Here is a 13,136-nt window from a genome sequence, read left to right as displayed (position 1 = left end):
GAATCCTCTGTGGCCCCCTGGAGGTCATCTGTCCTTCCCCCTCAACCCTTGACAACTACTGATCTTTTTCCGTCTCTGTATTTTTACCTTATCCAGCATGCCATATTTTGGGGATTATATTGTATGTAGCCTTTTCGGATTGGCCCTTTCACTTAGCAACATGCGTTTAAATTTCCTCTATATCTTTTCGTAGTGTGAGAGCTTATTTCTTTTTATCACTGAATAATATGTTAGTGGACAGTGTATCACACTTTGTTCATCCATTCGCCTTTGGAAATTTTCCATTCATTTAGGTAAGTACCGAGCAGTGCAGTTGCTGGTTTGTACGGTAAGAATATGATTAGCTTTTATAGAAACTGACAAACCACATTCTAAAGCAGCTTTACCATTTTGCATTCCTGTCAGCGACTCATGGGAGTTCCTGTTGTTCCACATCCTTGTCGGCTTTCTGTATTGTTCATGTTTTGGATTGACGTCATTCAAATAGGCACACATGTAGTGGACTGACTTTTTCCCCTCATATTCAGATGTGTTGTTTCCAAATTACTATAAGAAATACACTTGAGCTACCACTGGTGTAATGTGATGTCGCTACGATCATTCAGGATCCCAGTGTCACCAAAAACGAGAGAACAAGCACTTATGTTAATATTACTACTATTCACGATGATTGTAATAATACACATTTATTTGTGAGAGTATTTTTTTGAGTTTATTTGGAAAAGTGATGCCTCCAGGGGAACATTCACAAGACCTATTTCTGATCAACATTTATATGGAATTACACCCAAAAGCGTGAGGAGACGTTGGATCATCCTATCAGTCTCTCAAGAGGCAATTTATTTTCAAGAGGTTCTACTGATTCTTGATTGACATTTCTTACTATCCTTGTTTTAGGTCTTTCAAGTCGCCTATGTCATCATCAAAGCTGCTAATGCGCCTCGACCTGGGAACTGGATTTTGGAACGTTCTCTGGACGGCACCACGTTCAGCCCCTGGCAGTATTATGCAGTTAGTGACACGGAGTGTTTGACTCGTTACAATATCACTCCGAGACGGGGGCCACCCACCTACAGGGCTGATGACGAAGTGATCTGCACCTCTTACTATTCTCGCCTGGTGCCCCTTGAGCATGGAGAGGTACTGTGCCTACCACAGCGATGTTGCGCTTTTCTCCAGAGCCCTCACCTCTGATGTAAAGATAGCTGTTGTAAGAGTCAATATCAGACATTCCAGGTCGATCTCTCTGAGTACAGATTACAGAGATCTTTAACTATCTAGCTGTGTTCAAGGTATTGACGGTAGTCTCCTGATGATTGATGTTGTAACCCATACATTTCACCTTATTGATTTCTTCCTTTCAAGAAGAGCCCTTAGTCTTCCGTCTGCCATGACTCAATAACTCTATCAGATCCTCTTAAAGCACCTTTACCATGACACCAGGGAAAGCACATTTGTTAAAATATTAAAGGGAGAGCGAAAATGCCTCTAAAAGATGTAGTTTCTAGTTTTCTCTGTGACATTCTCCTGTTTGGAGGTGTTGAGGATTGGAGATGGCTAGTGAAATACTCCAGCTCAATGCTCACCATGCCCACAGTGGAATTCACACTTCATATAGGGTGGCTCAGTTGGTTAAGTGACTGCCTTCGGCTCAGGTCATGATTCCAGAGTCCCGGATCGAGTCCTGCATTGGGCTCCCAGCTCCATGGGGAGTCTGCTTCTCCCTCTGACTGTCTCCCCTCTCATGCGCTCTCTCTCTCAAATAAATAAATAAAATCTTAAAAAAAAAAAAAAAGGCAGAGTATAATGAAAAACAAGTTATTCTTTTTTTTTTTTTTGTAAGTAGAGGAAGCAGGATGGGGGGGAGCAGGGAAGAGCAGACTGAGAGAGACTCTTAATCAGGGCAGAGCCCAGTGAGGGGCTCGATCTCATGATCCTGAGATCATGACTTGAGCCAAAATCAAGAGTCAGATGCTTAACTAACTGAGCCTCCCAGGCGCCCCCAAAAAACAAGCCATTCTTTAGTAGCATCTGGTTTGATGAGATAAAACTACAAATCCTCTCCTGAGGACTCTTCACCACAGGAATTCCGTAGCAAGCCTGCATTGTTTCAAGAGCCGAGATTCAGAGAGTGGGTATACAAAGCTTTCTGGCACCTTCTCTCACTCTCTCCAGTCTGTTCTGGGCATTTAGAATTTGTTTCATAGGAGTTATAGCCTAATGATGCACGTTGAAATGCCTTCCACACTGGGAGAAGTGGTCCTGTTAAGTTTTCTAGCCATCTCTGAGCTGCCAGAAGGCATAACTTCAAATTAATTGAAGATGTTTTGTGATCATGGTGTTTACTGGTAGTACTTAACAAATGTTGGGTTTCTACAAGAATCTAGTTGTTCGGTTTGATTTTTGAGTAGTATCAGTAAAAGATTATGTCCTGAAGTTAAACAATCAGGGCTATATTTTTGTGTGCTTAAAATGGACATTTGTTCATTTTGATGTCTTTATCGTTAGATTCACACATCACTAATCAACGGCAGACCAAGCGCTGATGATCTTTCACCCAAGCTGTTGGAGTTTACTTCCGCCCGATACATTCGCCTTCGCTTACAGCGCATTAGAACCCTCAATGCCGATCTCATGACCCTCAGCCACCGTGATCCTAAAGACCTTGATCCTATTGTTACAAGACGGGTAAATCTATGGCAGAGCTCCCGCCCATTGTGAAAGGTTTATTTTGTTTAAGGAACACAGACTTTTCTTTTTGATTGGCTTTGTTCTCCCAGGTTGGCCTTTTTCCCCCTTATTTCACTGAAGATCATTATATATGCTTTGTTTAACATGCCACCTTTCTCAACTAGGGGATGGTTCTGACATTGCGTCCTTGCCCTCCCCCCACCCTTCCATAATGCCATTCTTAACGAATGCTGTGGTATTGCTCTTTACACTCTGGTCTGACTCCACATCTGATCTTTAGCAAACAAGCTGTTGTTTTCACTTAAAAGATAATTTTAAAGTTTGAGTTATAATTTACATTCAAAAAGATGTACTGATTTTAAGTGTATAGTAAATATACAAGGCTTATGTGGGCAAATATTTTCAAATACCTTGGATAAACTAGGAGTGGAATTACTGAGTTCTAGTGTAGCTGTGTGTTTAATATTGAAGAATTCAAGAAGCCATATGGAAAGTTTTACCATTTTGTAGACCAACAACCGGTGAGAGTGCTGTTGTATGACAGATTGCCACAGATTTGGGTTGTCAACCCGTTTTCATTTTTTTTTTTAAGATTTTATTTATTTATATGACAAAGATCACAAGTAGGCAGAGAGCAGGCAGAGAGAGAGAAGGGGAAGCAGGGTCCCCACTGAGCAGAGAGCCAGATGTGGGCCTCGGTCCCATGACCCTGAGATTCATGACCAGAGCTGAAGGCAGAGGCTCAACCCACTGAACCACCCAGGTACCCCTCAACCCATTTTCAGATCAGCCATTCTCATATGCATATGGGGACGGTTCCTTGTGAGGTTAATTTGTATTTCCCTAATGACATGCATGAGCCCGTGCTTATCGGTATCTGATCGAATATTTTTGTCCATATTTCATTTGGGTCATTCTGTCTCCTTATTACAGAGCTATAAAAGACTTCTGTATATTTTGTGTACAAGTCCTTTGTCAAATCTCCACATTGCAAATATCTTCTCTGTCTGGAGTTTGCGTATTCACTTTCCCATGACATTTGAGAGGTTTTAATTTTAATGAAGTCCCATATATTATTTTTCTTTAATACTTCATGTTTTCTGTATCTTTTCTGAAAACCACTTTTTTAATTCCAGGTTCGCAAAGATGTTATCCTAGGCTTCTGTCTGGTAGCTTTATAGTTTTAGCTTTTATATCTATTGTCTTTCAAATTAATTTTTGTGTTTGGTGTGAGGTAGAGGCTCTTCATTTCCCTGTATATGTCTGCAACTGTGCCAGCACCATTTGTCTTTATGCTAATAACAAACGTTCTCAATTGCTGTAGTGTTTTAGACTTAAGCCTTGAAGTCAGGTACTAAAATAGCCCAACTGAGTTCTTTTTCGATATCTTTGGCTATTCTAGATTCATTTTGTCTCCTTATAAATTTTAGAATGGGTTTGTTAATTTCTGCCTCCCCCCCCCAAAAAAAAATCCTGCTAAGATTTTCATTGAGATTCCACTGGATTGATAGATCAGTTTGAGAAGGACTTCAGAAGACATTTTGATAATACTGGATCCTCTAATCTGTGAACATCCTGTATCTCTCCACCTGTCTTGGCCCTCTGTAGTTCCTCTTGGCAGTGTTTCGTTATTTATTTGTACCTCTATTATTCAGCTTATTCTTAATATACATTTTTGTCTGTTAGCCTTAATAGATTGCTTTCTAAATTTTATTTTCTGTTTCTCCATTGCTAATGTGTAAAAATACAGCCCGTTTTTGTTGATTGATTTTGCATATTACTTTTGCTAAATTGTTAAAGTCACAGATTATTTCTAGTAGGGTTTTGTTTGTTTGTTTGTTTGTTTGTTTTAGACTTTCCCAAGTACACAATATCATCTACAAATAATGAGAATTTGGCCTTACTGTGCACTCTTTCTGTCTTTGATTTCTTTTTTCTTGCATTATTGAACTGGATGGGACCTCCCATAGATGTGGAATGGAAATGATGAGAGCAGATTGCGAGAGGAAAGCACTTAATCTTTCACTGCTAGCTCTCAGGTTTTCATGGATTCCTTTTATTAGGGCTGAACAGATTCTTTTACTGGCTTGCCAGGTTTTTTTAAATGAATGGTGGTAAACATGTCTGTAACACGTTTTTTGTGAATTTATAGAAATGATCAAATGATTTTTTTCTCCTTTATCCTGTTAATATTGTGATTTACATTTACTGATCTTCCTATGTTGAATGAACTTTGCATTTTGGGGGAAAATTCTACTTGGTCATGAGTTGTTATCTTTTGTATAAAGTACTATATTCAGTTGTAGAGTGCTGCATTCAGTGTTTTTTATGGGTTTTGACTATGACTGGCTGGTATGAGGTGCAGCCGAGTTCAGAATTTCTTTTAGATTCATTTGGTTTCTGTTGATGAGCTTACTGGGGCACTTTTTGTTTAAAATCAACACAAGGATTTTTGTGCATGAAGTATAATTTAAAAGGTGTATCAAATTATTTTTTAGGTTACCCGTAACAGCTGAGCTGTATGTTGGAGAGCCCAGCATTTTCTTTGAACTGAAATAAAAGAGGCCTTAATTTCTGTTTGTCACTTTCTTTTTCCTTAGTATTACTATTCAATCAAAGACATTTCTGTTGGAGGAATGTGTATTTGTTATGGACATGCCAGTAGCTGCCCCTGGGATGAAACTACAAAGGTGAGTTCCAGTATTTTACAGTTTATTAAAACTTTAAAAGATGAGTTATAGCTACAGTGTTTGCCTTACTGTTTTTTTTTTTTCTTTACTCAAGTCTGATGTTGAAAGGTATGAAATCATGCTGCAAAAAAAATTTTTCAGGTAATTTAACTGGTTTCATTTTTTTGAACAAATTTATTCCACTTTCTTTGGAAGATATATTTCTTTTGTTTGTTTGTTTTTTCCTCATTTGTCCAGCCCAAAGAAGATTTTTTTTATCATGATAAACATACTCTTTAATCTCTATCACTATTTGACCTGTCTTCCCTACTCCACACCCTTCCCCTCTGATAACCATCAGTTATCTGATGATGATCTTTGACTAAGAGTCTGTTTCTTGGTGTGCCTCTGCCTCTCTTTCTTTGTAAATTCTACATATGAACGAGATCATGTGGTATTTGTCATTGTCATTGGCTGACTTACTCTCTAGCTCTATCCATGTTGCAAATGGCAAGATTTCATTCTTTTTTATGGATGAGTAATATTCCATTGTATAGAAGATAGCACTTCTTCATTCATCTATTGACGGTCACTTAGGCTGCATTCATAGTTTGGCTATCATAAATAATGCTGCAATAAACATAGGGTACGAGTACCCCCTTTGAATTAGCATTTTTATATTTATTGGGTAAATAGTAGTGCGTTTGCTGGATCATAGTGTAGTTCTATTTTTTATTTTTCGAGGAGCCTCCACACTGTTTTCCAGTGTCTACGCCAGTGTACATTCCCACCAGGAGTGTAGGTGTAACCTCTTCTCCTTTCTCTATATCCTCATCCCTTGTGTTATTGATTTTAGCCATTCTGACAAGTGTGAAGGAATATCACATTGTAGCTTTGATTTGCATTTCCCTGATGATGAGTAATGTTGAGCATCTTTTCATTTGTCTGTAAGTCATCTGGATGTCTTCTTTGGAAAAATATCTTTTTTTGTCTTCTGCCCATTTTTTAATTGGATTATTTGGTGTTGGTGTTGAGTTGGATCAGTTCTTTATATATTTTGGATGCTAACTCTTTCTTGGGTGTGTCATTTGCAAATGTCTTCTCCCATTCAATAGGTTGCCCTTTAGTTTTGTTGATGGCTTCCTTTGCTGTGCAGAAACTTTTTATTTTGATGTAGTCCCAATAGTTGATTTTTGCTTTTATTTCCTTTGCCTCACAAGACATATCTAGAAAAATGTTGCCATTGCCCATGTCAGAGAAATTATGCCCGTGCTCTCTTCAAGAATTTTTATGGTTTCAGGTCTCACATTGGGTCTTCAATCCATTTTGAATTTATTTCTGTGTATGATAAAAGAAAGTGGTCCAGTTTCATTCTTTTGCATGTAACTGTCCAGTTTTCCCAACACCATTTGTTGAAGATATTTTTTTCTCCTTATATATTCATTCCTCCTTTGTCAAAACTTAATTCACCATATAATTCTGGGTTTATTTCTTGGTTTTCTATTCTATTCCATTGATCTATATGTCTGTTTTTTATGCCAGTACCATACTGTTTAAATTACTACCACTTTGTAATATAACTTGAAATCCGGAATTGCGATACCTCCAATTTTATTTTTCATTTTCCAGATTGCTTTGGCTATTTGAGGTCTTTTATGGTTCCATACAAATTGTAGGATTGTTTGTTCTAATTCTGTGAAAAATGCTGTTGGTGTTTTGGTAGGGATTGCATTAAATCTATAGATTTATTTGAGTAGTACAAGCATTTTAACAGCATTAGTTCTTCCAATCCATGAGTGTGGAATTTCTTTCCATTTTTTTGTGTCATCTTGAATTTCTTTCATTGGTGTTTTATTGTTTTCAGAGGACAGTTCTCTCACCTCTTTGGGTAAGTTTACTCCTAGATGTTTTATTGTTTTTGGTGTAATTGTAAATGGGATGGCTTTCTTAATTTCCTTTGCTGCTGCTTCATTATTAGTGCATAGCAATGCAACAGATTTCTGTAGGTTAATTTTGCATCCTGCAACTTTACTGAATTCATTTTTTAGTTCTAGTAGTTTTTGGGTGGAGTCTTTGGGGTTTCCATATATAGTAATATGCCTTCCTTCTTCCATACCAGTTTCAATGCCTTTTATTTCTTTTATTTTTTTCGTTTGGGTGATGTATTTCTAATTAAATATATACTATGAATTTTTTTGTTGTAAAATACACGTAACATGAAATTTACCATTTTAACCATTTTCAAGTATATAGTTCCGTGTATGATCTTTGAAGCTCTTTTCTGTATAAGACTGTCAAGCAAAAACCATGCAGTTATAATTTATATAATTTATGCTTATATTTTTTTTTAAAAGAATGGTTCCTTTCCTCCCATTTTGTCCCTCTTCCATGTTTGTGGTACTAAATCAAGAGAAAATCAATTTTACCCATTTTAGCATAATAATAAGTGAATAATATGACGCGCTGTTTCCTCTTAAACAACTTATATGTAGCGACTTGGTATTCCATCCCCCTCCAGTCTTTGTAATCCGCTGACTCTCGAATAGGATTATCCTCTATTGAGGCTGAAAACGAGGCAGATCAACAAAGTGTTTAGGAGGTACTTATAAAACCTGAATATCAGTGCATCTTATTTGGAAAACTTTTTGTTCATGAGCCCATTTCAGTTTTAGTTCTGCTTTATTCTCTCTCACTTCTGTTTGTAACCAGGTCACGTGCATATATTTTCCTCCAACAATGAATGCCTCCACGTTCTGTTGGAGCCATATGTCCTCAGGGTTACCGCCATGCTGGATATGTGACTGTGATCAGTTCTGTTACAAATGAAGTTACAAAAATTATGCAGGTTAACTTCCAGATGTCATTTTGTATTTCCCATTTCTAGAAACTACAGTGTCAGTGTGAGCATAACACCTGTGGAGAGAGCTGCAGCCTGTGTTGCCCGGGGTACCACCAGCAGCCCTGGCGGCCCGGCACCGTTTCCGCCGGGAACACGTGCGAAAGTAGGTCTCCTGAGAATGGAAGGATGTAGCGTTTTTCCTTCTTAATAGGCTTACTCTGATGATGACTTGACATTTTGACTAGTATGTAACTCGTTCTCTTATATATTCAAAGAGTTCCCAAAGTGATGTATTACTTGAAAACGATTTAAAATATTAAGGCCTACATGTATCTTTAGGGATTGGCCATTTTATTTTGGTTTCCACTTCCCATATGTGAATGTATTCTTTATTAATTTGGATTTAATTTTTTTTGGATTTAATTTTTAAGTAAGCAATATATTCACACGATTCCAGCATCCACCAATATATAAACAATATGTAGGGAAAAGTATTACTTCCACTCTGTCTCCATCCATCCTACTTTTTACTATTTCTTATTATGTTCTTCCTGAAATTTTTATGCAAATAAGACATACATCAGCATATTCCTCCCCCCACCATAGTTCCCGCATGGGACCTGACATGTTATGCCTATCATTCTGTACATTGCTTTTATAGCTAACAGTATGTCTTGAAAATCTTTCCATGTTAGCAATATGAAACACTGTTCTTATTTTTTAATTTTATTTATTTATTTTTCTTCCAATCCCGTATAATTAACACAGTGTTATGTTAGTTTCAGGTATACGATATATTCATTACTCAGTGTTCATGAGGATGAGCGTGACTTCATCTCCTTCACCTATTTTACCCTTCCCTCCACCCAGCTCCCCTCTGGTCACCACCAGTTTGTTCTCTATTGGAATGCTGTTTTTAAAAACAGTACCACTGAATTCCATTAAATGGATGCAATATAATTAAAATAGCTACCCATCCATGGATAGGTCCGTTGTTCCCAGTCTTCTGTTAACACAAACAGCGATGTGATGATCAAGCCTGCAGACATCATTCATAAATGCAGGTGTTTCTGTGGGATTATGATCCCAGAAGATAAGTTGGGGGGTCAAATGGGTATGCTTGTGTATAATTTTGATGTCTACTCCCAATCGCCCTCCGTAAGATTGCCCATAATCTGTTAAATTTATTTATTCTGGAATTTTGATTTAATTTACGGTCCTAGAAACTTACTTAGGGAGGGAAGGGTTTTCTTTATATAGGACTTAATAAATACATTAATTGAGACTTTCAAATTCTCCTAGAATGTAATTGTCACAATAAAGCCCAAGACTGTTACTATGATGAAAGTGTTGCCAGTCAGAGGAGGAGTTTGAATACTGCTGGACAGTTCCAAGGAGGCGGGGTTTGCATCAATTGCCTGCAGAACACCATGGGGATCAATTGTGAAACCTGTATTGACGGATATTATAGACCATACAAGGTGAGAGTGTTTATATTATAGACCATACAAGGTGAGAGTGTTTCTTCACCAGAGCTGAATTTCATTGTCTTTCCAAAATGGAAAAGAGATTTTGCTAATGGTCACCTCCAATATTGGAAACTCATTTCCTTCTGTAATATTTCCTTTATATTCTTATTCTCCTAGTAGCCTTTTTCAGATATCCACTTCCTATCCAGTCTGTCCTGTTTTCTTAATCAGAGTAGGATGCTCACTTTTTAATTTAACTTGGATTTGGGGCCCTACTGTCTGTGTAGTCTTGGTTTTGTAATACTAACTGTGAATGTGAAGAGTCAGCCAAAAACTATCGCAGTTGTATCTTGCCCGTAGGGAGTGCTTGGTCCATCCTCTGCTGACCTGATAAGTAGTTATCAACCGGGTCCTACAGAGGTCTGGTCTAGGTGACAGTTATACATGGCTATGAGAGATAGAGGAGCAAGGGGAGCCCTGTAACAGTGATCATGGAGAAGGAAGGCACCTTACTAATGACACTGGCTGCTGTCCCATCCAAAAACATTTGGGGCTTTCTGTCTTGAGCTCACATTATTTTCCTGAGACCTACACTCCCTGGGTATACAAAATCATTATAATAGTTACATCTTGAATAAAAAGCCAATAACTTGTCATTGGTATTATTGTTGATATTATTGCTAATATTGCCATTCATTCTAGTAAGATAATCCAGGACAAACTCTGCCTTTCAGGTGTCTCCTTATGAAGACAACCCTTGTCGTCCCTGTGACTGTGACCCTTTTGGGTCCCTCAGTTCAGTCTGTATTAAAGATGAGCTCCAATCGGACTTACACAAAGGTAACTCCTTGATTCGTTTTTGTGCTTGAATTGATTTTTTTTTGGGGGGGGTGTGCATGGAACATTTGTACTTGGTGGAACTATCATCACTGGATAGAATCAGATGATATGATTCTCTACCGATTCTTTTGTTTACAAAATACTTATCAACTTACTTACAATGTGGCCAGCAATTTTTTAGGGCCCAGGAATATGTGCTTGAACAAGATGATCAAAAGTTCTGCTCACAGGCAGACACTCAATGAAGTACACGCATAGTATAACTCCAGGGAGGGATGAATGCTATGGGCATGGAGCAAAATTAGGAGTCATGATTGGAGGGAGGTGGGGTGTAAAGAGGGCAATCTTGGGGTGATGGAATGACATTTGAGCAGATAATTGAGCATTTGATGAAAGAAGAAATAAGTCTCAGTTTAAAGCCATATGGGGAACACAGTAAATAACAATCCCTCTCTTTAGCTCTTAGAAGACACTCACAAGGCTTTTGCATACATCATCTGGCAAAGCAAACAAATTCTCCTGCTGACTTTGTAAATGTCAGTGTTCTTTTTGTTGCAAAAACTGGCAAAGGACTTGCAAATACCACAATCTCCTGAAAAGGTTGCATCTGTTCAAAGACTTTTGTGACCTCATCAAATTCTCGGTCACTATCAGTTAAAGTGGATACTGACCAGCAGGGAAGGGTTTGCCAAGTGTGGAGCCCACCCGCAATGCAGGGGGTAATTTACACAATTGAATTAATCCTTCACTGTGACTGGTAATGGGATGCTAATGATAATGAGGATGATGGTGACTGTAGTGACAATTACCCTTGATTGGGTTCATTTTAAGAAATAAATCATTTAAACATTCAACCAGAGCAGATAGAAATTATTTAACACATTTTATAGGCAAGGAAGCTGTAACTCAAAGCAGTTAAGAAACCTGGCTGAGGTTACACAACTAGGAAATTTCAGAGCTGGTGTTAAAAGCAAAAATAGTGCTCATTGCCCTTTATCATTTCCCTTGTGCTTTCAAAAAAAAAAAAAAAAAGTTTATTTTGTGATACAGTTCACTAACATACAATTCACCCATTTAAAGTATAGGATTCAATGTTTTGGGGTATATTTGTGTGTGCAGCCATCAACACAGCCTACTACTAGACAATTTTCATCACTCCATAAGAAACCCCTTCCCTGTGGTAATCACTTCCCATTTCCCTCCACGCCCTCTGCCCCAGTGCTAGGCAAACACTGATCTACTTTCTGCCCATGGAGCTGCTTATTCAGGACACTTCGTATAAATTTATCCATGCTGTAGCCTCCATTGGTCCTTTTTTTTTTTTTCCTTTTCTGAATACTACTCTGTCATATGTATGTACCACATTTTATAAGCCATTCATCAGTTGATGGGTATTTCATTTGTTTCCACTCTTTGGTCATTATGAGTAATGCTGCTACAAACATTCATGTCTAACTTTTTTTGTGGATGTATGTTTTCATTGTTCTTGGGTAAATGGTTAGGAGTGGAATTGCTGGGTCGTAGAGTAACATGCTTCATACTTTGAAGAAGTGCCAAACTGCTTTCCTTTCTGTTTTTTTTTTTAATTTTTTATTTAAATTCAATTAACCATCATAGAAGGCATCCTTAGCTTTAGGTGTCCTGTTCAATAATTTATTACTTGTGTTTAACAACCAGTGTTCATCATATCATGTGCCCTGTTTTCCAAAGTCATGTCACCATTGGGCACTCCCACCAGCCTCTGTTTTTCATCTCTGTTTTCTTTTTTTAAACCAAGAAAAACTGTGATCTGTGTGCCGTATCTGGTACACCCCATGTTTTTGTAAATAAAGTTTTATTGGAACAGAACTATGCCTATCTGTTGAGGTATTATGTGTGGCTGGTCCCAGGCACTTAGGGCAGAGTTGGGTAAATGCAACAGAGATTTCTGGCCACAAAGCTTGAAATATTTCATCTCTGGCCCTTTAGAGAAATAGTTTCCCAACCCCTGCTTTAACATTTTTGCTCTACTATTGGGCATTGCCATCCTTTTCTTCCCAGGGAAGCGGCCAGGTCAATGCCCATGCAAGGAAGGCTATGCAGGAGAAAAATGTGATCGCTGCCAGTTTGGTTACAAGGCTTACCCAGCCTGCGTCCGCTGTGAGTGTAGTCGGGCTGGGAGTGTGAATGAGGACCCATGCTCAGAGCCTTGTCTCTGTAAGGTACGTGTGCAGGTTAAAGATGACCCTGGGTTTCCTTTGAGGTGTCCTAAGAAAACAACACAGCCCATAGGCTCAGGCGATCAGTTCTTGAGCAAAGCAGCAAGGTTTAAGTAGAAGTCTCCTTCCTGTACCTTCCTGAGAAGCATGATGTTCTGTCACAGTCCTTGTCCTTAGCCTTAGATGGGCACCCAATTTTCTTTCTTTTTTTGCTTTCTGGGCAATGACTGTCTATTCCAGAGGCATTTCTGTGACTTCCAAGGTGAAACCAAATACTGCATTTCTTAAGCCTGGACATTATCTGACATTCTGGTCCAGCTTAATGTTTCAACAAGAAGCAGATAAATACTAAATTTATAAAAATATTAATTAAAGTCAGAGATGTTATTTTGGATTTCTCTTAAAAAGGAATTGGACAGTGATAAAAATC

The 13,136-nt window shown here is 38.2% G+C and overlaps 1 protein-coding gene across 1 annotated transcript in view; it reads left to right on the top strand.

The window, feature by feature from the left end:
• LAMA1 (laminin subunit alpha 1) overlaps positions 1-13,136 on the top strand; it is a 155,672-nt gene that overhangs the window by 51,954 nt on the left and 90,582 nt on the right. Inside the window, exons 4-10 of the mRNA XM_032875723.1 lie at positions 898-1,140; positions 2,509-2,688; positions 5,292-5,381; positions 8,245-8,362; positions 9,502-9,680; positions 10,403-10,508; positions 12,549-12,709. Of these exons, the coding sequence (XP_032731614.1) occupies positions 898-1,140; positions 2,509-2,688; positions 5,292-5,381; positions 8,245-8,362; positions 9,502-9,680; positions 10,403-10,508; positions 12,549-12,709 (1,077 nt within the window). The remainder of the gene's footprint in view (positions 1-897; positions 1,141-2,508; positions 2,689-5,291; positions 5,382-8,244; positions 8,363-9,501; positions 9,681-10,402; positions 10,509-12,548; positions 12,710-13,136) is intronic.

Source organism: Lontra canadensis, unplaced genomic scaffold, assembly GCF_010015895.1.
Source record: "Lontra canadensis isolate GAN:19392208 unplaced genomic scaffold, GSC_riverotter_1.0 scaffold57, whole genome shotgun sequence".
Lineage (NCBI taxonomy): Eukaryota > Metazoa > Chordata > Mammalia > Carnivora > Mustelidae > Lontra > Lontra canadensis.
The sequence above is the reverse complement of the archived record's forward strand: the minus strand, read 5'-3'. Positions and strand labels throughout refer to the sequence as shown.